This window comes from Lepidochelys kempii, chromosome 1 (genome assembly GCF_965140265.1).
Source record: "Lepidochelys kempii isolate rLepKem1 chromosome 1, rLepKem1.hap2, whole genome shotgun sequence".
In the NCBI taxonomy this organism is placed as follows: domain Eukaryota; kingdom Metazoa; phylum Chordata; order Testudines; family Cheloniidae; genus Lepidochelys; species Lepidochelys kempii.
The window spans coordinates 294618444-294642008 of NC_133256.1; the positions used below are offsets into that span (position 1 = coordinate 294618444).

Below are 23565 nucleotides of genomic sequence, written 5' to 3' on the forward strand. Positions count from 1 at the left end.
AATTACTGTAAAATAGTTATGTTTTGTTTTTTAATTAGCACCCTCTTTTCTACTGAAGCAGAACCTGATCATACTTTTGCAGCTTATTACGTTTCTTGGAACTAAAACAAAAAGTGGAGCGATGTTAGACACTGGATTTGTATTTTTATCATACTGATTCTACCTTGACAACTACACTATCATTTGCATTTTAAAAAACGAAACAATATGAATTTGGGAAAGACTAAAATGACTAAAATCAAGTCAGCAACCAGGTGTTCTAAATATAACAATCATACTAAAAAGAATTTACAACATCCCTGTTACTTATGGGACAAAGACAAATACTAAATGGGCCAACCTCTATGCTCATATTTACAGTGGACTCATGTATCTAAGTCTATAATAGAAAGGGGAAGATAGAAGTGACCCGTATATTTAGGTAGCCAAACGCTGTCCATTATAAAAAGATTCTTGCCATTTTTTTAAAGAGAAGTTCTAACACCTCTGTCGTTTGCAGAAGGCCTTACGAAAGCCCTCAGGTTAGAGAAGAGCCTTTTCTTTGTCCCATGAAATTCTGTTCAGGTTTTACTGAGATTTAAACTGTTGAAAATCACTATTTCCCTCTTCTCACTTGTGTTCCCCAGGAAAATTCTGGCAGTAGATCTGGGCGTTCACCCCCACCGAAGCAGCAGCAGACACTACACTGAAAATGCTATTGAGGTGAGCTGCTGTAGCTGCTGTTGCAGTGGGAGTGGGGGAAAAGGGAAGAAAGCCAGGTCAGACTTCTGCCAATCATTCCCCTCTTTCTCCCCCTTGGACCCAACACATGGCCCAGCAGACTATGCCCTCCCCTAGGCAAAAAGCTTTTTCAAACTGCTGGCTGGCTTGGTCCTGTAGCTCAAGTGGTCCATGTTGCAATGCTGAATGGACAGCATTCAGACTCTTACGATGATGAATAATGGGGGGGATTGTTACAGTTGCACATAACAGAATTTTTGTTTGTTTTAATAGGAAATTACATTAAAAATCCAATGTTAAAATAAAGTCATTTAGACTGCGAAATTAAGCTCTCAAAAGTTAGGAAATGCTGGATTTAAGGTTGCCCATGCCACCTTAATTTGGCCCCCTTATGCACATGCATTATGATGCAGACTTTAATTACATGATCACTAGGATCAGTTTTCCAGCAATGAAAACAGAGTAATTTCAGATTTTCAAAGCTGTATATTTTGGAAATTTCAGATAGGAATGATAGTGACACAAAAAATACATGTATCTACAAACATGAGCAATATGTAATCCTTTACAGCTGGGGGAAGGGGACAGGAGACAGCTGTACAGAAGAGGTGGGGGACAGATGCTGGACACTGAGAGCTAGGCCAGGCCAGCTATGTGCTGGGGTGAGCCAGATGTGCAGGTGAGAGGGACAGACCTTGGGCACTGACAGCCTACAGCCAGCTGTGTGGTGGGAAGAGCCAGCTGTGTGCAGGGGAGGGAAGCAGGGGAGAGGCACTGTAGACACTGCCGAGTAGGTGCAAGCGCTGTCCGCTCTGCAGCATGGCGAGGGAGCCCAGCGCCCAGTACCGGATTTACCATGGTGCCATGGAGCCGGGCCCACGCTCCAAAGGGGCCGCGGCCAGCCCACTTTCTCCTTTGGGGAGAAGAAATTTGGGGGCAGAAGCTTAGTGCTGCTAGTTCCTGGGGCTCCTGCTGCAGCAGGGCAGGCTCCACCGGCAGCCAAGCTCCTCCCCTGCCTCTTCCCGCAGTGTGCTGTGTTCCCGCCCCTCCCCCTTGCCCTGCCGCCGAACAGCTGTTTGCCAGCGCGAGGGAGGGGGAAGAGTGGAGCTGCAGCACGCTTGCCACTCAGGAGAGGAGGTGGAGAAGAGGTGGTGGTGGTGGCGGTGGCGGCGGCACCTTGGGGAAGGGGGTGGAATCAGGGCATACCCCCTCCAGTCCCCTGCCGTGATCTGCTCAGGGCAGGAGCCTGGGAGCACCCCCACCCCTCTGCCCTGACTGCTGCACTCCCCCTCCGCACACACACCGCCAGCCCCCAGTCCTGACTCCTGCACCCCCTCCCACATTCCAACCTGCACCCCTCGCACCAAATGGGAGCTGCCCAGGTAAGCACTCCACACCCCAACCTCCTGCCCCAACCCTGAGCCCCCTCCTTCACCCAAGCTCCTGGCCAGACCTCCCCCAGCCTGCTCCTGCACCATAACTCCCTCCTAGACTCTGCACCCCCAGCCCTGTGCTCAGTGCACCCTCAGCTCAGTGCAGGGAGAGATGAAGAGAATGGGCTAGAACCAGGGAGAAGGTAGGTACCTGCTCTATGTCGGCAGAGGTGGGGGAGAGCCTGTTTACCCCCTCCCTAGCCCTGCTGCGCTTGCAGTTTACCCCCAGCCCCTCCCTTGCTCCAGGGACCAACCCTAGCTCCCATCCCGCTGTGCTTTTGCCCCTGGCCCCTGCCCACATAGGGCCTTGCTCCAGTCAGCAGGGACTAATCCTCCCCCCATGCCTCACTGTGCTCATCTTGCCCCTGGCCCCTGCCTCGCTCCAGCTGGGGATCAATCCTTCCCCCCCCGCTCCCCCTCCATGCCGCACTGTCAGGGTGGATAAAAATCAATGACTTTTTTTTAAAAAAATAAAAAATAGGCTTTTTCCCTCAAAAATCTGATTTAAATAAAAAAAAATCCCGATCTAAAGATAGTCTTAATTAAGATACATTATATCTCATTATGGAATAGGGATTATAAATTCTAATTCTATAGTCTGAGACAATATATTCATGTAATGTTTAAGAAAAGCTTTGTAAATGAGTTCTAATAGTTCATGCATTAGGGACCCAATCTTAGCGGGTTCCACAGGCTTCTGTATAGATTATTTAGGTTAATCTTTCTATCTACCCAATGGGACTCAGTGCTCAGTCTAGAACAGGGGTCGGCAACTTTTCAGAAGTGGGGGGCCGAGTCTTCATTTATTCACTCTAATTTAAGGTTTTGCATGCCAGTAATACATTTCAATGTTTTTAGAAGGTCTCTTTCTATAAGTCTATAATATAGAACTAAAGGATTGTATGTAAAGATAATAAGGTTTTTAAAATGTTTAAGAAGCTTCATTTAAAATTAAATTAAAATGCAGATCTTATCAGTTTAGTGTGATCCTTGCCCTTGCTTTTCCTTGCTGAGTTTTCCAATGTCTGGCACGTATTTGGATACTTTAAGCTGCACACAGACTTCTGAGTGATCAGCTGTTAACCGGCTTGGAGAGGGACAGAGGACAGATTTAATGTGTGAAAATACCTGCTCACACAGGTATGTGGATCCAAATGCTGAAAGCATTGCAAACACAATTTTCTTCAAACAGTAAAATTTCTTCGAACAGGGACATCCAGCAGGTCAGAATAGAAGCCATGATCTCTCTCGGCAGCTTCAAGTGCACTTCGCAGATCTCCAAACTTTGATGCCCACAATTCTGAACTTTTTAACTGAATGAGCTGCATTTCAAAATCTTCAACACCCATCTACTGAAATACAGACAATTCCAAGTTGCTTTCGTTGAACTTTTCAGGTTTAATTAGAAAAGAAAGCATTGGGCCAAATCACTGGAAATCTTGAAATCGGTCAGAAAATTCTGATCCCAGTTCTTGCATGTACATTCTAATCCAAATATCAAATGCAGTGCGCTGTTCCACGTGCCATGATAGTGATGTAAGCAGCAAATCAGGACTTAAAAATATCCCAGTACAGTGGCACTGGAACAGTTTTTAAGGTGAGGGTGCTGAGCTGTGTCCCTCTTGCCCCTGTCTGCACCCGTCACTGCCCCAGGCTGGGGCCAGTGGGCCACAGCTGGGGACAGCTGCAGAGCCCCAGGCCGGCAGCGGAGCCCCCGGGACCAGTGACCAGGACCTGGGCAGTGTGAGTGCCACTGAAAATCAGCTCATGTGCCGCTTTTGGCACGCGTGCCATAGGTTGCCTACCCCTGGTCTAGAAGATGGTCTCAAACGGTGGATTTGTATCTCCAGAGGTAACATGCTTGTTAACAGCAAAAATGTTTTTAAATAAATAAATAAATAAATATATAGAGAGGTTAGAAATAACAGACCTCAACTCTATTGTCCCTCTGCAAATTTGTGTACACAGAGTCAATCCCTTACCTCTCTCTAAAAGTGAAAAGTTTCAAAAAGTTCAATGGATAGAAGACTGTTGGGAGCGGAATAGATCTGGACAAGGAGAAGAAGTCTGGAGATAAATGTGAGAAGCGAGGAACATATGCTTTTTTGTTAAAATATTATGTTTGCTGTTGAAGAAAAAAAATGCAGAATACTAAACATTGTTCTTTCAGTTAAATAAAACAATTTAAATGTCTGTCTGGTGATGTTCTCCTCCTAATACAGCCTGGCAAGAAAATCCTCCAAATATTATTGATTAACCTGTTGAACTGGAGATAGTTCACCTCCCAATGACTTCATAAATATCCGCTTCAATTATCTTTGGTAAATGAAATAACCAAACAATCATTCATTTTCTGATATAGCTGTAAAACTCATCTGAAAATTTTTCAAAATAAATCACTCTGTTTAAAAATGTATAGTGTGTACCTTGTAAAAATGAAACCTACATCTATTTCTGAGTTGTGAAGAATATGTACTAAGGTTATAACAACCAACAAGAATGCACTTTTATGTAGAAATCCATGATTAAATTGAGTCTTCCTGACTAGTGATTTAAAACATGATTTAAATCAAATCCACCCTGCCCGCTGTGCTCTTGCCCCTGGCCCCTTCATTCCCCAGCGGGACCCACAAATATGTTTGGCACCAGGCCCACAAAAAGTTAATCCGGCCATTTTGGACCCCACCACCAAGTGCCCTGCCTGCCCAAGAGAAACGCCACAGAGGTTTTGCTAAGCCCAGGCCTGTGTAAGGAGGGGAGAAGTTGGCCACGAGTCTCAACAGCAGCCAGCCTCCAGCTTCTGGCCTGTACCCTGGGGATGAGTCAGGTGTCTCCGGCCAGAAAAATCGGGGGAGGGAGGAGGGCGACATGAGCCTGGATACCCTTTCCCCCCTCTGATCGGCGATTCCAGGATTGAAGAGTCATTTTGGAAAAAATAATGGCAACAGCAGCAATTTCCAGAAAACACCGGCCCTAACGATCACATACTTCTTTTTCCACAAGACCCATACCTCATTCAGTACGCAGGATAGACATATAAAGGGGCCAAATGAAGGCTGCATGGGCACCCTTAAATCTGTTATTTCCTAACTTTTGAGTGCTTGACTTTGCAACCTAATTTTCTTTTAATAATGTGGAGGTTTTTTTGAACGTAACAGTATACAGACTATCATAATGGGGAGGGGCAAGAACGCTACAAGCCTGCAGAGGCTGGCCATTCCCCAGTGTCCTACATTTCAGTAGCATGCATATATATATCACCTTTTATGTAGCTGAAAGATTAAGCAATTTCATTGCAACTTTGTGAGTCCAGGTCCACAAAGGGTTCACAGTTGTGAAAATATAACTGAAAGCCCATTTTTCAAATTTAATCCCACTGGGAAGCCTTTGTTTAATTTATGTTTTTAGCTACTGTAAATAGTGTCCAGTTTTCTCCACATTACACACTTTATAAAGCGTTAAACTAAAACAACAGATTAAACATGGGTATTTATCATTTTGTTATAAGATCAAAATTATGAAATACAAAGATCTATATTAATGTAATATTAAGTGCTGCAAAGTTAAAAAAATCGGGAAATGCAAACACTCAGGTTCCAATAGTCACACTAACTCAATTGTGTTGTACATCCCACATATTTTATTGGATAGCTTTTGTAACATACAGTAACAGATTAAGCAACACATTTAATTGAAAAAAGGAGGAAAATAGAAAATAGCATATCTGTGTAATGCAGCTAAATTAACAATTCTGTTGGAATCTTATTTTTTGTTGTTATTTCATCTATTCAGCCATAATGTTATATTATTATACTCTCTTACTTTTCATTTTCAGGTTTAAAACCGTTAAGATGACACTTAAAAATACTGTTATCAGGGATTAAATTCAGACAAAGCTCTGGTAAATATTTTCAACCCTCCACCCCCGAGTTTTTATACCATGTGAGTGGACGAGTGTGGGGGACTCCAGGAAATACTCTATAAGAATTTAAGCCCTGGCTATTATTAAATGAGTTGAACTGGGCTGCAAATTCAATGAGTTCGGCCTAAACATCAATAGCTTAATATAGCTCAAAGATTATAGACAGGCCCTTTGTATCTGACAGCCCTTTGGGAAGAAATAATCATGGGTCCAATTTTCAGAGCCTCAGCATAATCAGCTAATACATTTTAAGTAGTGATGCAGATATCACTCTTCCAGTCTGACATTACAATAATGCCCTAATACATAGCAGACTGATACTGATCAATACCGTTAAACAGTATGAAACAATACCTTTACCTGGTGAATAATTACATTTAGCACATATTACTTCATGTTTTGAAGACTCAAAGCACTATACAGTTCACTCCAATCAATCAATCAATCACCACAACACTCTTGTGAGATAGGTACCAGTTATCCTCATTTTATATATAAGGAATCCAAATGAGAGGTGACGGGCTAGACTGTGGGTAAATGTTTCAAATGCACCTAAGTAATTTAGGAACCTACATTCCATTTTCAAAAGTGATTTAGACACTTAACTCACTGAGGTGCTTTCGGAAATTGTACCCTGTAATAACAATTGCCCTGAATAAAGAGTGGTGTGTAGGAGCCCTAGGAGCCAGACAAAGCAACAAATTGTGACTCAGAGTCAGTGTCCTCTGCCCTTCTCTGGCTCTGTATTTAGTAAATTACTGCCCCTGTGAGCCTAACTAGCTACTATGGCAAGTGAATTATGGGGCACTTAGGCAGGGCTGCGCCCTCTCCCCATTTCTCTCCACTTCCTTCCCATCTACTTGCTAAGTGAGTGAGTATCAGGCGAGCAGCCCTTGCTCTTTCACTGTCAGGACAAAGCTGCAATCTGAACAGGGAAATAAAGGGGGAGTTTATCCTGAACAACCAAGCAAGGTCTGGGATAACTTGGCTGGCAGTGACGGTCCAAGGCCATGTGGCGAATGAGTGAGAACCTGTAGGGGAACTGAGGACATCCTGACTCTCGGTCCTGTGCTCTAGATCACCGTGCCTCTCTGGTGCAGAATGCTATTTGAATGTTTTGTCATACAAGTGTCATACATATGTGAAATCTAGCTGCACGAGATTTCTCCAGCAGAAGATGAAAGGATAACATTCTAGCAGTGAGCATTCTTCAGCAGTAGCTTACGCCTGTACTCCAATTTCATGGAAACAATGCCACATGGCATTAGCCAGAGTGAAATGTGTCTACATTTACACCGGTTTCTCAGGACACTCAAATGGTCCGTGGGTGGAGGCATGGAAGGTCAGTAAAAAGATGAGAATGAAGAAAAATGAGTGAACTAGTAAAAGCCAAGAATGTTGTTTATTTATCTTTTACTACACCATGAACAAGCACAATATTTTAAGAGAAGCTGATCTAAGTGACAAGACCCTCTGCAGGAATGACTTGTCCAGCTGGCATTTTTATGGCAGAAAACCCAAGCTCACACTATCTTTGAAATTACAGAGGACAACTTTCACAAGATTAATTGCTCTTCAGTAATTTACCATTGTAGTAAAAATGTGCCTGCCTTGGACATCAGGTTATATATACACTGGGCCTTATCTGCTGCTGATGTAAATCCCTATTAGGGTGACCAGATGTCCCAATATTAGGGGCTTTGTCTTATATAGGCAACTATGCTCCCCACACCCCTGCAAAAAAAGTATCCTGATTTTTCACACTGCCTATCTGGTCACCCTAATCCCTATAGCACTAGTGAAGTCAATAGGACTGTGTCATTTTACACCACCTGAGAGTCTGACCCATTGTTTTGCTTTATCTTTATATTATTTTTCCCTTACACATAGAATAACGTAACCATAACACCAAACCACAGAAGCTCCTTTGCACTAGTGTAGGCTGCTTTTTCATTGATATTCAAGTGCCAAGTTCACGATCCATATTACGACTCAGACAGTTCTATTAAAAATCAAAAGAACTATAATGCTTTGCTGAATTTCCTTTTGTTGCCAGATGCCATCAGCCTGACATGGAATTAAGTTCTGGTTCCCAGGTGTCAGAAGTTAGTCTGGAAACAAGTTACCCTTCTGTCATGCCCTGAGCTTAACTACTTAACTTGGGCAGCAGGAGAGAGACTCTGTCTGAAAGGAACTCAAAAAGACTGAAACAAAATAATGTCCATATGGCTTGGGACCTCTTCAGGCCAGAGATTTTCTTCATTGTGTGAATTAGACAGAGCCAAACACATTGTTGGCACTTGAAATAATAATCACTTAGGTCCCTAGTTCTGCCACTCTTGCATGGAGTAGTACTTTACTCTGGAATATTCCCAAAGGCTCCATTGTCCCTTGGCCTAAAAGTCGCAAAGCACACGAGAGGGGGCAGAACAGCAGGAGGGAAAGCAGCATTTTAGAAAGGCTGAAGGGATGCAGACTAAGAGTTGGGTAGACTGGACAGCAGCAAGTTGCTGTAAGGCTGGTCTACATGACGTGGCAACGTGCACTACAGGGATGTGATTTCTAAAGTACTCCAACATGTGCTCACTGACTGGCCTGTGTAAACCCTACTGGCTCACATTAAAAGGTCCCTGGCATGCATTAACATAGTGATGGGGAAAGGGCAGATTTTGGGAAAGATGTTGTAAGACTACAGAACTTACACTGCTAAAGTAGTACAAATCTTTCACAAGTCTGTGCTTGAACAAGTGACCTGTTGGGTGTTCAACCAGAGGCCTGTGCATGACAAAGCATTCACCATTTACTGGGAATGTTTTCTGAGATATGTTTTGTATCCCCCATGACAAGATGAATGCTGCAAGGGCTGTAAGTGGTGGTGCAGGTGTAACTTTGGTGTGGTGTTCTGTCCCATCTAGTGGCAGCGAGACCACTTAGAGCGAGTTAAATGAGTCTGCGCTACAGCCTTAGCCAAGAGCCAGTTGGCTTCTAGCTCATGCGGTAGAGGCTCATGCCCTAAGCTCCTGAGGCCCCAGGTTTGATCCTGCCAACGACTGGCGTCTGTTGGTGTTACACAGGAACAAGACAAAAGGGCAGGTGTTGGACCCAATGAGAATAGTGGTTTTATCCAGCAAGCAGAAAGGGCAACAAGAAAATCCAATGTTGCAGATGATGGAGTGAGCAGATGTCTTCATCCTGGAGGTAATGCCCCAGTTATAGCCTGGTACTGACTACAGTCCCAGTAAGCTTCTGTTGCCCAAGAACAACTGTTGGGCCAGAGCTTCAAAAAAGTAAATACAGCTTGTGGTGTAAGCAGGCAAACTGATGCCACAAAATAAAAATGCACAGACCAATAGAACAGACAAAAAGATAGTTAAATGCCCGGCAACAGTTCAGGGAACAGAAAGACTCTTGTGCTTTCCACTTCTTCATATTCCAAACAAAGCTAGGAGCTGCCCTCACCCATCAGAGCACTTTGTCCCTTTATGATGTCTCGCGTGCTTCGCTTTAATCCACAGTCACTCAGTGTCCTGGGCCCTTTAACAAAGGAAGCTGCGAGCCAGGACATTAGTGTGGCGTGGCCCTTTAAGGCAAAGAAGCTCTAAGAGTTGTAGTTCCCCCAGGTGGAGAAAATGAGCAGGAAAGCTCATGTGACGATATCAGGTGATAGACAGCTGACCGACAGTATAAAAGGCAATGAAGACTTTAAGAAGTAGAAAGCTATAGAAACAGTTTTGCAGCTCTCTAGGGAGAGATCAGACGAAGAGGGTGGCTCTCCACTAAGGAACTTGACCTCTGTGGTCTCCCTTACAGCCTCTTCTGGGCCATTATTGGAAGTGGCCCTAGGACACAGACAAGATAGTTGTGAGGAGAGGGTAGACAGCCCAAGGTGTCAGAGCTCCAGGGTTAAAGGGGCTAAAGGGAGGGTGTTGGGTTCTGCCTGTGATACCACTTGCCATAGTGGTGTGGAAACACCCTGTGTCAAAAGCGTAAAACTTGAAAAAGGGAAAAGAATTGTTCAAGTCCAGGAGGGCTGAAAAGACTCTTAAGCTGGAGAACGGTCAAGCAACTTAGTCAGAAAGCTCAGGAGGGCTGGCTAAGGACTGCTAGTTCCCTTTTGTGCTCAGAAGAGTGTTTTGTTTAGTTGGACTCTTATTTCATCCCTGGAAAGGGTAGACTTCTAGTGAGAGAATCAAAAATGCCAGCAGTGGCCTACCAGCCTGCAGCAGACTGTCAGGGATTTGTGACCAATGCTGGAGAGGTAAGCTACTTGCTTACATCTAGTAGCCTTCAGGTAGACCCAGCATAGCTTTCTGCTACATGTCAGGGGCTCAGACCAAGTGCAGAGAAACTCTGGGCTTCGGTGACAAGTGGGCAGAGCAGTGACTGAATACCATAGCCTGCAATGACAGAAGCTTTCTGAAAAGCCTGAAGACTGAGTATGCAGCTGGAGCCAGTGCACCAAGACAGTATGGGCAACCTGAAAGGTAGCTGCATTTCCAAGATTGTATCCTCTCCTATTCTTGGCTTTATACAGTTCAAGAATGCCAAGTTATGAGCACTCTACTTCCTCACTGCGCTCTCCAGAAGCCCTTGTGACATTGCACCCGATAACGCTTTATAGAAATATGCTTATGAATGTAAATATGACATAACTAGAATATGTTTTATGCTACAGATGCCATGTAACATATCTCTGCAAAGGTTATGATCTACTGAATATATTCATCCTATTTGTATGCATGTATCGTTTTTGTATTCGAAGTTATGAATATTGTCTGTGTACTTGTTTGATTTTAAGTAGCATCAGGGAAGCATTTGGTCAGCTTCCTGAGAAAAGACCATTCTCAGTAATTGCCCAATCAAGAAACACTTTAATCTGACAATAGACTTTGAAGGACGCCAATCCACACCTGAGCTTTCCTGAAAACATTCCTATAGAGAACTAAAGGAGTACTTGTGACACCTTAGAGACTAACAAACTTATTTGAGCATAAGCTTTCACGAGCTACAGCTCACTTCATTGGATGCATCCGATGAAGTGAGCTGTAGCTCATGAAAGCTTATGCTCAAATAAATTGGTTAGTCTCTAAGATGCCACAAGTACTCCTTTTCTTTTTGCGGATACAGACTAACACAGCTGCTACTCTGAAACCTGTAGAGAACTAAGCGATGACTTGCCAGGGGCCTCCAAAACTCCATCCTGTAGAGGTTTCAGAGTAACAGCCGTGTTAGTCTGTATTCGCAAAAAGAAAAGGAGTACTTGTGGCACCTTAGAGACTAACCAATTTATTTGAGCATGAGCTTTCGTGAGCTACAGCTCACTTCATAGAGGGGATTCTACACAGGGGGAGGGAGGGGTTTCCACCTACAAAAGAGAAACTATATAAAGCTCTGGGAGACCCCTCCATCTGGTCTTCAGCTGGCTCAAATCACTTTTTACTTATTAATTAACCCAGAGTATGTATTAATACCTGGAGGGGGGCAAACAGCTGTGCATACCTCTCTATCAGTGTTATAGAGGGCAAACAGTTTATGAGTTTACCCTGTGTAAGCTTTACACAGGGTAAAAAGGAATTATTTGGGGTTTAGACCCCATTGGGAGCTGGGTATCTGAGTGTTGGAGACAAGAACACTTCTTAAGCTGTTTTCAGTTAAGCCTGCAGCTTTTGGGGGACGTGGTTCAGACCTGGGTCTGTGTTTGTAGCAGGCTAACATGTCTGGCACAACCAGACAGGGCACTGAAGTCCCAAGCTGCCAGGGAAAACGGGCTCAGAGGTAGTCTTAGCACATCAAGTCAGTTCCCAAGGGGGTATCTGTGATCCATCCCGTCAGCCCTCTCTGGAAATCTCCATGTCTCTCTCTCCCCCCCCCCCCCCCCATATATAAAATTAAAATATGGAACACACGGGGATTTTGTGAAGCTTCATTGTTTGCCAAGTGCTTTGTGATCATCTGATGAAATGTGCTAAAGAAATGTAAAATTATTTAGTATCACAGACTTAAAATAAGATATTGTGTTCTTATTTTCATATTGACCAATGCACACTGCAACTTGGCTGACATTAAGACCCAAAGTCCTTTATTTCTGGAATCTGCAAATTCATTTGTGTACCAGAGGAAAATGGGGCGTGTCACAAAGCAATAAAACTGTTACGCCGTTAACTGTTTTTCTTCTGACTCCTGCTGTGTAATAAAATGTAATGAAGTGCTAAAACAAAGGTATGTTTTTAGTTCTGTTTTTAGCAATGAGATTAGCAAGCATCAGTTAAAAGGAAAACTTTCCTATATGGTTTCAGTACCCCAACATGTAAAAGGAGACAGCTGCTTCCTTTCTATTTACTGAATGAAGCTCAGTACTAAAACTAAAGCTTTTGCACCAGTTAGAACAGAGAACTATACTGGGAGTCATTAGTACCCCCTTGACTTAAGAAAACTGATGGTAACTGCTGACATGTGATGAAGTCATTTGACTGTGCTGTGCTAACTTAGGTTAGATATCCAGCTGACTTCCTGTTATATTTTTCATTTAACTTTTGCAGCTGACACAAGAAATTTGTTAAGCTTTATGAAGAAGAGGCTAGAAGTCTTTACCTTTACATATGGCTGAAGCCAGCGCTCCCTTGAACGACCGGTTTTCAGCCCCCATATAAGGGAAGGGGTGGGGAAATTCATACTTTCAGGATCTTTGGGTGCCCTCTAAGGCTACATCTGCACTCCACTCCACTAATGGCAGCGTGTAGGGTATGTGTAGCAAGATGTGGAAAGCAGGATGCATCCACACTGTGGCGTGTAGCTACACACGTTGGTTAAAGACTCTGGCGGGGGGGCAGGCAGCTGGAGCCTTTCCCCCCTACCAGAATCTTTCCCTACGATGGAGAAAGACTCCAGCAGCAGGACACTACACTGCTAAAAGCAGCAGTGTAGACGGGGAAGCACTGTTTGGGCAGGGAGAGAGCTGTACAGGGTATGTACTCGGGTACATATGTACACCCTTCAGGCATGTCTTTACTTGCCTAAGCCATGCCTCACAGTTTACACTGCTATTTATACTGGTCTAGGAGAGCTACCCACGTATATACTCTACACGCTGCCGAAAGCGGCACGTAGTGTAGACGTACCCTCAGGCTGAAAGGTATGATCTGAATGGATACGCTAATACACTAGTTAGAGTTTTGGGGATGATTCCTCCCATGAAATTGTTGAACTTAACTCTCTTACAGATTGCAACCTTGACAAATTGGAGAATTGGTCTGAATTCAAAGAGATGAAATTCAATAAAGCCAGTGCAAAGTACTTTGCTTAGTAAGGAAATTTCAGACACACAGCTACAAAATGGAGAATAACTGGGTAGGTAGTAGTAGTGCAGAAAAGGTTCTAGGGGATAGAGTGGATCACAAATTGCATATGAGTTGACAGTGTGATGCAGCTGTGAAAAAGGCGAATACCATTCTGGGGTGTATTAACAGGAGTGTCATATGTAAAACATGGGAGATGATAATCTCATTCTACTTGGCTTTGGTGAGGCCTGAGCTGGAGTAGTGTTCAATTCTGGGTACCCAGAGGCACGTGCAAAGGAGGGGCAAGCAATCAGAGCAGGCACAGAACTCCTCCAGGGCCAAAGGAGAAGTGGGGAGAGCCAGCTCCACTGGCCCGGGGCCATGGCAGGAAGATCCAACTCCTCCAGCTATGGGGGGCACAGAAAGCAGCCAAATTTTTATTCCTGTGCATGTTCCTGTGGGCACCGCACCTTAGGAAAGATGTGGACAAACTGAAGACAGTCCAGAGGAGAGCAACAAAAATGATAAAAGCTTTAGAAAACCTGATGGATCAGGAAAGGTTAAAAAAAACGAGGAATATTTAGTCTTGAGAAGAAAAGACTGAGGGGGGTCCTGATAACAAGCTTCAAAAATGTTAAGGGCTGTTATAATGAGGACAGCGATCAATTGTTCTCTGTGTACACTGAAGGTAGGACAAGAAGTAATGGACTTAATCTGCAGCAAGGGAGATTTACATTAGATATTAGGAATAACTTTGTAACTATATAAGCGTAGTTAAACACTGGAATAGGCTTTCAAGGGAGGCTGTGGAATCCAAGTCACGGAAGGTTTTAAAAAACAGGTTAGACAAACACCTATCAGGATGGTTTAGATTTACTTGGTCCTGCCACATCACAAGGGGCTGGACTTGAAAACTTCTTGAGGTTCCTTCCAGTCCTATGTTTCTATGAGTCTATATTATGGCTACTGTTACATCCAAAACAAAAAGAAAAGGAGGACTTGTGGCACCTTAGAGACTAACAAATTTATTTGAGCATAAGCTTTTGTGAGCTACAGCTCACTTCATTGGATGCATTCAGTGGAAAATACAGTGGGGAGATTTATATACATAGAGAACATGAAACAATGGGTGTTACCATACACACTGTAACGAGAGTGATCAGGTAAGGTGAGCTATTGAGGAACGAGGGGGGGGGGGGGAGGATAAACATGGAGAAATAGTTTTACTTTGTGTAATGACACATCCACTCCCAGTCTTTACTCAAGCCTAAGTTAATTATATCCAGTTCGAACTACATTAAAGACCATTAAGGTTACAAAGTCAAGCACTCGAGTTGGAAAATACTTCAATTAAGACTGCCTGTGCAACCTCCATTTGGCCTCTCTGAGTGTATGCATTATGATAGGCTTTACTTCCATGACCAATTACTATTCCCCCGTCTGGCCCCAGGCTTTATTTACTGCATACCATCCAAATTGTGTACTGAACATATTATTATTTTCCTCCTGTGTGTTTCTATGGTATCTGGGTACTTCACGAACATTAATGAATTTATCTTCACAATTCAGCTCTGAGATAAAGTGGCATTATCTCCATTTTATAGACTGGGATGGGTGCTTGGGAATGAGGCACACCGAGATCAAGCCAAAATGGAAATGTGTCTACTAATTTTGGGTGCCCAACTTGAGATACCAGGGGACTCATTTTTTTCAGAGTACTTAACATTTTTTACAGCCCTTTATTTGTTCAAAGCATAGCTCGAATCTACTTCACTTGCAGTTGTGAATGCTCAGTACTTCTGCAAATCTGGCCCTTGTCTTTTCTGGTACACCCTTAAGATAGGGAACACATCAGTAGTGGTCACCTTTGAAAAGCCTCGTTTAAGTGACTTTCCCTGCATCACACAGAAACTCTGTGGCAGAGGCAGGGGCAGAATCCAGTTCTCCAAGGCAGCATTCTGGTTCCTTGACCATAAGACCATCCTTTCCCTTCTTCAAGCCCCTTGCCTCATTCACTACACACCTTCCAGTTTTCCTAAACAGTGGAGGAGGAGTCCTACACATAATAGGCTCTGTCTCTATACAACCTTGATTCATTCCTAGAGTGCTGTCCAACCTTTGTATTGAAGAGGGTAGGGGTCTTGTGGAAAGAAATCGTGTAGGATCATGTAATTAGACTTTATCATAATGTATATGCAAGACACAGACAGCCTTATTTCTGGCATTTTCTAACTTGAGTGTTTGACTTTGCAATCTTAAACATTTTTTAATAAAGAGTTTTTGGATGTCACTTCCCTTTTTTTAAAAAAAAATAGGAGAAAAGGAAGCATATTGACCCGCAACTTGGGTCATCATCAGAGCTTGGACTTTTACATCCACAGCACAGACTTCTACCACTTGAGCTACCAGAGCAAGGGTGGGCAACAATTTTCACAGGGGGCCACTCCATGAATTTTGGAAAGTTATCATGGGCATTTCTACTATATTAATGGAGGGTGTGTGGGGTCTGGGAAGGAGTTTGGGTGCCAAAGGGAGCTCCAGGCTGGTGCAGAGTGTTGGTGTGCAGGAGAGGGTGAGCGGTGTGGGCTCTGGGAGGGAGTGTGGTGCAGGAGGGGGCTCTGGGCTGGGGCAGGGAATTGGGGTGCAGCAGGGGGTGCAGAGTCTGGGAGGGAGTTTGGGTGCAGCAGGGGGTTATGACCTGGGGCAGGGGATTGGGGTGCAGGAGGGGGTGCGAGGTGCAGGCTCTGGCTGGGAGGTACTTACCACGCTGCTCCCGGAAGCGGCTGCAACCGGCTGCTGCTGGAACGTCTCTGCATGCCCCTTGCGGGGAGGGAGGCAGTGGGTCTCCGTGCGCTGCCTGCATCCGCAAGCATCACCCCCACAGCTCCCATTGGCCGGTTTCCAGCCAATGGGAGCTCTGAGGATGGAACTGGGGGTGGGGGCAGCACACAGAGCTGCTTCTCGCTTCCGGGAACGGCGTGAGGCCACAGCACGCAGGCAGCCTGCCTGAGCGCCCCGCTGCACCGCCAGAGTCATGGCAGGCTGGACAGAAATGATAGGCTGGATCTGGCCCATGGGTTGTATTTTGCCCACCCCTGTACTAAAGTAACTGGTAGCAATAGTAGGCTGTTATCCTCTGTGGGCCATCCACTAGAATGGCATGACCCACACACTTTGCTAGTGGAATCCACAGCTTAAAAAGGAAAGCGTTAAGCAACTTAACTATGGGCAGCTACTAGCTTCCCCTATGATTACTTACTACATTTATTTCTTGAACTGATTCCTGTGTTACTGAGGACGAAGTCAAGAATCCTCACGTGTTCTAGACCTAGTTGTTGCAAGAAGTAATCCTTTAAGTTGTCTTAAAAAATTGCTCCTCTGCACTTTGTCATGTTATAACATTTGACCAACATATGTATGTTGCTTAAAGCAATAGGCTCCTTGTTAACACCTAAATAGAACAGTACTAAACATGCTCAGTAGAGTAATGAAGCACACAAATTACAGATATCCTAGAAATTAAGGGGGTATGTTTTCAAACCAGTTAGAGGCCTGACCTCCATATTTCTGTGTGTAATCTGGAGATCACAGTTTGCACTCTAAAGTAAAGTGTCGGTGCAAAGCGGAGTAGCTGCAACTCCGACTTACACGAATCAGTGGCCACAGTCTAGTTAGAGATGCAGCTATTCAGACTCATGCATGAATCTGAGCTGCAGGCACTTAACTGCACCTGCAAAAGGAAAGCCACTCTTCTGGAAGCCTACCCTTAAATTGTACAAAACACTTTAATTTCGTTGGAAATCTAAAGGTAAACTTAAAGTGAAAGAGTACTCACCCACTCTGAAGCATGAAGCTTTTGCTGATCTGGCACTGTTCCATAGCTGGGAACAATGGTCTGTTCCACTTCTTCCAAGACTAAAAAAAGAAGTAAACAGAAGTGTAACATTGTAGTGCATCTGTTTGTAGCTTTTAAACAAGTGGCTTGACGGCGAAGTGCTTTACTGCACTTCACATTTTCAGGATTTACTTAGTTTTGTCCTTCCACACTTTCAAATACAGTCAAGCTTGGTTAATCAACATACATTTATACAGTTGGGGTGATTCTCGACTCCTTTAGACTGATTTTGTCTACGGAGTTACACTAGCAAAACAGAATAAAGAATAACACCCTTAATTTTTATTTGGAGAAGACTTTCTATTAGCACCTCACTGTTCATGGTGGAAGAAAGGTTATCATTAAGGTCTAGATTCTACCACCTTTACTCACACGCTAAATAGTACCTTACTCTGCAAGGAGCCCTGTTCACATAATATAACTGAAAAGCCAATGGGGTATTTGCCAACTGAGGTACTATTCAAGGCTTGTCTATGTGACAGATTTTAGGGGCAGAGGGTTGGGCAGAGATCTAGCTGTACCAATGCAAAACTCTTATTGTAGATATGTTGCATCGGGATAAGAAGCTTTCACCAGAGCAACATATCTACACAAGAGAGTTTGTAATGGTGCAGCTACACTGTTGCAAAAAATCCCAGTGTCAACATTATCTCATGATGAGTCAGGGTGCCAGGATCTGGCTCCACGTGTACCAAGCATAGATACGCCCTGGCTGAGGCTGACTGTACTTGTTACGCAATAAGTTGCCAGTGCGAGAGAATTCCTTATTTCAGGTCAAGTGTGGTATAGACAGTGACACTGCAACATTTACTCATGCCATTGTGTGAATGACTTCCATGTAACCTGAAGGGATAACTTCCTAACTATCACAAGCACAATAATATTAATGTACTACCCTAAACAATATCTTCCTTGCTTCTCTAGAATGGCATCCTGCAAAAAGAATCTACGTCCTGGATCCAGCAAAGTAAGACTTCTCTTCTAAAATGACAATATAAAAATCAAGATGATTTAATGAAAGACACCACTCTGCATCTCTCAACACCATAATCTAATATCAACCATCTATCAGTTGCCTACAGGCGGGAAAATTGGCTGCCAATTCAAGTACTCGGTGAATTATAAGATAATTATCAACCCCAAGAAATGTATTAGAGGCTAATTATCAGAATATTAATGAAAGGTGAATCATTGTGAGCCATCAGGATCATGATCTTCCCTCAGCTTTTTGATATGAATTTCACATTATTCTCTTTTCGGGTTCTGAAAAAAAAAAGCATTAAACACACACATTTGAGGTTAGAGAAGAATGGGTGAGGGGAGAAGATTACTATTCTCTCCCCCCTGTGGGCAAGCTACTTTAGCTCTTTTTGCTATTTTTCATGCCCTACATGCCTTAAAAATGGAAGAGATGGCCTTCACTGTGGAAAGGTTACTGGGGCACTGGCATACAAGTGCTGAGTGGTGAGTCTGGGCCCCAGCATTAACACTCACCAATTGTAGTAAGCAACTTGACTAGATGGTGTTTTTAGAAGGCTATTTAAACAGGTATCAGATAAACAGGTGAGACTCACCAACCTCACTAGTACCTAAACTACATTATATATGTCCAGATCCTCAGAAGGTGTAAATAGGTGTTACTCTGTTGACTGTGCTGACTTACACCAGCTACAGATGTGGCCCTACAGTGCTTGCTGATCCAAGATGTAAAAAGACTTTGAATAGTGTACCACAAAGGAGTATCCTTAAAGCTATTGCTACAGCTCAGGAGAATAATGTTTATGGTTCCAAAATGGCACATTGTTAAAGCCCCTAGTTGCTTATAGTTTGGTTGGACTTTGTAGTAGATGTTCAGCCATCAGTTTCCAGAGCTCTAGCGTGGTGATGGTATTTAGTCAAGGGAGTAAAGCAAAAACAACTCCATGAATTTTCCGTCAGCATAAGCTTCAGAAACATTTGAATCATAACCTGAATGTTGGCCCAGCTGGATAATCAGACTTGGTCAGCTCTCAAAATAACCGTTTCTGAAGCTGATGGGGGAATTACAGAAAATCTTAAAAGCTGGCCAGTACAGGCAAACATAAAACAGGAAGGAGCCCAGAAGTCCAGTTGAAATAACAGACACATTCTAAATCCTATTACGGGTAATCAGATAACAATGATACAATTCAGCATTTCCTGCATGGTTACCACATATGCACATCATTATTCTTTTTGTAATGGCTCAATCCAAACCAGTGTGAGAAAATGGAAATTACATAGTGCCTATGTAAGGCTAGTAGTGTTTATCACTTTTTATACTCCTAAACACGGGTGCTGCACAGACTTAAAGACCTCTGCATGTTCTATCTCTGTCCGTGGCATATGTCTGAAATCCTGTGGAGGAGAGAGGGTTATTGCCAGTACTGCAAAAGGGGTAGGGACTAGATGGAGAGCAGGTATTTTGTACAGTCATCCACTCAAAAATTTGCATTCCATTATACTGAGCAAGCAGATGTGCAAAGTGAAAAGCACGTGACAAGAAAATTTGCTCCAGCCGCTGAACTGAAGTAATAAGAACCATGTGTTAAAAGTGGGCTTGGTGCGAGGCACTCGTTATGTGTAATTGCACAGCACACCTCAGTGCTATCTAGAAATCACTTCAGCCACAATTGGAGAGAGACGAAAGTATGACATTCATGGTGGAAAGGCTCACACTTATACTTGCTCACAAGTAGTAATAGTCTGGGACTCATCAGCAATAACCATCAGAAGCAGCATAGAATATCACTGTACAAATACATATATTTTACACACCTTTTGTTGGAACATTGTCCCGTACAATGCCTGGGCCAGCGGTAGGCCACATGCAAAGGGGACCCGACCACTCCCACCAGCTGGGACGCTGGCCCATAATCCCTCTTACTTCAATTTGAACAAGCATTTTATTGCTGACCCAAACCCCAATATCAGAGTATCCATACTACTGTTTCACTGTGTACTTAATGGCATCACCCCTTCAGGCATGCAAGTTCGCTGCACCTAGCCTTTAGTAAAACAACATGTTTACCTTTTTTTTTTTTTTTTTTTTACTTCAGTAGCATACCAACCACAGTTCATGCTTAGGTTAGAGTCTGTCAGATACAACTGTATGTAATGTTGCTTGCTCAGCTAACTAAGGCTTTGTCTATGCTAGGACTTTTGTCAGTCAGGGGTGTGAAAAAATACACCCCAACTGACAAAAGTTTCACCAACAAAAGCACTGGTGTGGCGAGCATTATGTCGGTGGGAGACGCTCTCTCTCTCGCCGACATCGCGCCTAATAAGCAGCGGTAGCTGTTTCATTATGCCTTTACAGAGTAGCTACACAGGAGACCTTACAATAGCGCAGCTGCAGTGATACTGTTGTGCCGCTGTAAGGTCCATAGTGTAGACCAGTGGCAGGCAACGTGTGGCCCGTGGGCCATATGTGGCCCATCAGGGTAATCCGCTGGCGGGCCACGAGACAGTTTGTTTACACTGACCGTCTGCAGGCACGGCCACCTGCAGTTCCCAGTGGCCGCGGCTCGCTGTTGCCATTGGGAGTTGCGGGCTGCCGTGCCTGCAGACGGTCAGCATAAACAAACTGTCTTGCAGCCTGCCAGCAGATTACCCTGACGGACCGCATACGGCCCGCAGGCAGCAGGTTGCCCACCACTGGTGTAGACAAAGTCATAGTCTCAGAAAGGGAACACAAGAAATCGGATAGGTTTGTCTGCTCTGTGACTCTGCTTGACCTACAAGTTAAAGACCAGGGGTCAGATTCTGTGCTGCATCTCTTGAAAGATGCAACTCAGAAGGCGCTCTTCAAGAAGAGTGGGGGGCAGAAGTCCCTTTATGGCACCTTTGTGTTGACAACATTCTGGGATGCTGGGGGGTGGGGAGGGGTGCAGAGGGAACAACTTCCAGCGTAAGGTAGAGCAGAGCCAGGAGTTGCTCTAACTCACAGTCTCCCCACAGTTGTCTATAGGTTACTCTGAAGCCAAGATTAGCCACATTGCAGAGTGCACTGACCATATCCCTGTCCCTGTCCTTGACATGTCCTTACATCAGTATAAGCCACTTATGAGGCTCTTTTACAGCCAATATACTGCTGTGGACAGGCTGTGGAAGGGGTCAGAATTTGGCCTCAGCACTGCATCAGGAGACCTGGGTTCTGTTGTTGGCTCTGGCACAGATTTGCTATGTAATCCTAGGGAAGTTTCACAGCCTTAGTTTTCCCATCTGTAAAATTTGGATATTTGCCTGCCTCAGAGGCATAATGAGGCTGGATTTACTAAGGTATGTAAAATGCCTTGAGAGCTTGTCACAGAGTAGCTGGCCCTTTTTAGGGAAAATGGGGCCTCTGCTCCCAAGTGACAAGATCAGTTCACCTCCCCAGGTGGGTAATGAATGAGGTAATGTGATTAACTCAGGCCAGGTGTCAGGATGGAAGGCAGGAAGGGACAGATTTCTGGGTAGTCTGTGAAGAAGGGAGTTTGAGTGGGAGCCTAACACTCCAGCTAGGAGGGCTGGGCCTGGGAATTCCAGGCAGGACAGAAACCTGAAGAATTGCAGCTGGCTGGAGAAAGCAGCTGTAGGTGAGCGCTGCTGTAAATAAACTGAACTGAACACAGTTTTGGGAAGAGGACCTGGGGCTCCTGATTTAAGGAGTGTGAGGAACTTGAGTGAAAACCAGAAGGTGGAGCAGAGAGAAGGAAGTGGATTTTGTTGTTGTTGTTTTTTTAAAAAAAGTTCACGTAGACTCAAAGTAGGCCCCTGGCAGAGGACTTATGTCTCATGCCTTTGGGACTGTGTGGTGTTGTTTGAACGTTGATAAAGGCAAACTGAGGCAGGGTGCTAGCAGGGCCACCCTGGACTCATGAAGGAGTGACTAGGTGGTGGCTGACACTGTTACAGAGCCTGAGATGAAAGGGACTATGGAAGTGTAAAATATTACTGCAATACAAAGTGTGTCATTTTATCATTTGGCTGCTTTTGTGTTGCAGTTTCACTGAAAACTAAAAATTTCTATTATGCAGCAGCTAGTTGATATAACTGTAAGCCGTTTATCTGCTTTTGTAGTCTCTTTGCTACATTTTTCAATCAAATAATTCAGTTTTACTTAGTATTACACTATTTCCATATTATGATGGAGGATGTGTGAAATCTCTGTGTATATATAAAGTCTGCTGCAGTTTCCACGATATGCATCTGATGAAGTGAGCTGTAGCTCACGAAAGCTTATGCTCTAATAAATTGGTTAGTCTCTAAGGTGCCACAAGTACTCCTTTTCTTTTTGCGAATACAGACTAACACGGCTGTTACTCTGAAACCTGAAATCTCATTGAATCTGATGGGTATAATAACCATCCTTCACTCAGGATAAATGAAAGAAGTGGTTGGAGTAATGTAATTGAAACAACAGTAGCCATCACCTGAAACACAGGCCAAATGCAAGGCTGGTCGAAGGGGTTTTGCTAGGTATCATTTGATGGAGGTGTGCGTTGGTGAGCAGAAAGCAGATTGAAGGATCTTGGCTTATTTAGCCTAATGAAACAAAGGCTGAAGGGAGCTTTGATTGCTCTCTATAAACATGATAGAAGGATAAACAGCAGGAGGGAGAGGAGTTATTTAAATTAAGGGTCAATGTTGGCACAAGACCAAATAGGTATAAACTGGCCATCAACAAGTTTAGGCTTGAAATTAGATGATGGTTTCTAACCTTCAGGGGAGAAAAGTTCTGGAACATCCTTGCCAGGGGAGTAGTGGGAGCAGAAAACCTAACTTGTTTCAAGACTGAGCTTGAGAAGTTTATGTAGGGGATGGTATGATGAGACTGCCTATATTAGCATATGGCCCATCCATGACTGCTATTAGCAAATATCTCCAATGGCTGGAGATGGGACGCTACATGGGGAGGACTCTTGAGTTACTACAGAGAATTCTTTCCCAGGTGTCTGGCTAGTGGGTCTCACCCACATGCTCAGGGTCTAAATTGATCAACACATTTGGGTGGAAAGGAATTTTCCCCCAGGTCAAACTGGGAGAGACCCTGGTTTTTTTTTTGGTTTTTTTTTTTTGCATTCCTCTGCAGTGTGGGGTACAAGTCATTAACTAGCTGGTTTGAACTAGAACAAACAGTAAATTCTCTATAACAAAGTTTTTATATCAAGATTTGAGGACTCTAGTAACTCAGCCAGAGGTTATGGACCTATTACAGGAGTGGATGAGTGAGGTTCTGTGGCCTGCGATGTACAGGAGCTCAGACTAGATGATCATGATGGTCCCTTCTGGCCTTACACTCTGAATCTTGGGAGA

General features: G+C 44.0%; 1 protein-coding gene across 6 annotated transcripts in view; it reads right to left on the reverse strand.

The window, feature by feature from the left end:
• ANO6 (anoctamin 6) overlaps positions 1 to 23565 on the reverse strand; it is a 182486-nt gene that overhangs the window by 108663 nt on the left and 50258 nt on the right. For all 6 annotated transcript variants that reach the window (XR_012156788.1, XR_012156787.1, XM_073327998.1 and 3 more), the window contains exon 2: positions 17188 to 17267. Coding sequence is in view for 4 of the 6 variants with exons in the window: in XM_073327998.1 (XP_073184099.1) it covers positions 17188 to 17267 (80 nt within the window). In the remaining 2 variants the exon portion in view is untranslated. The remainder of the gene's footprint in view (positions 1 to 17187; positions 17268 to 23565) is intronic.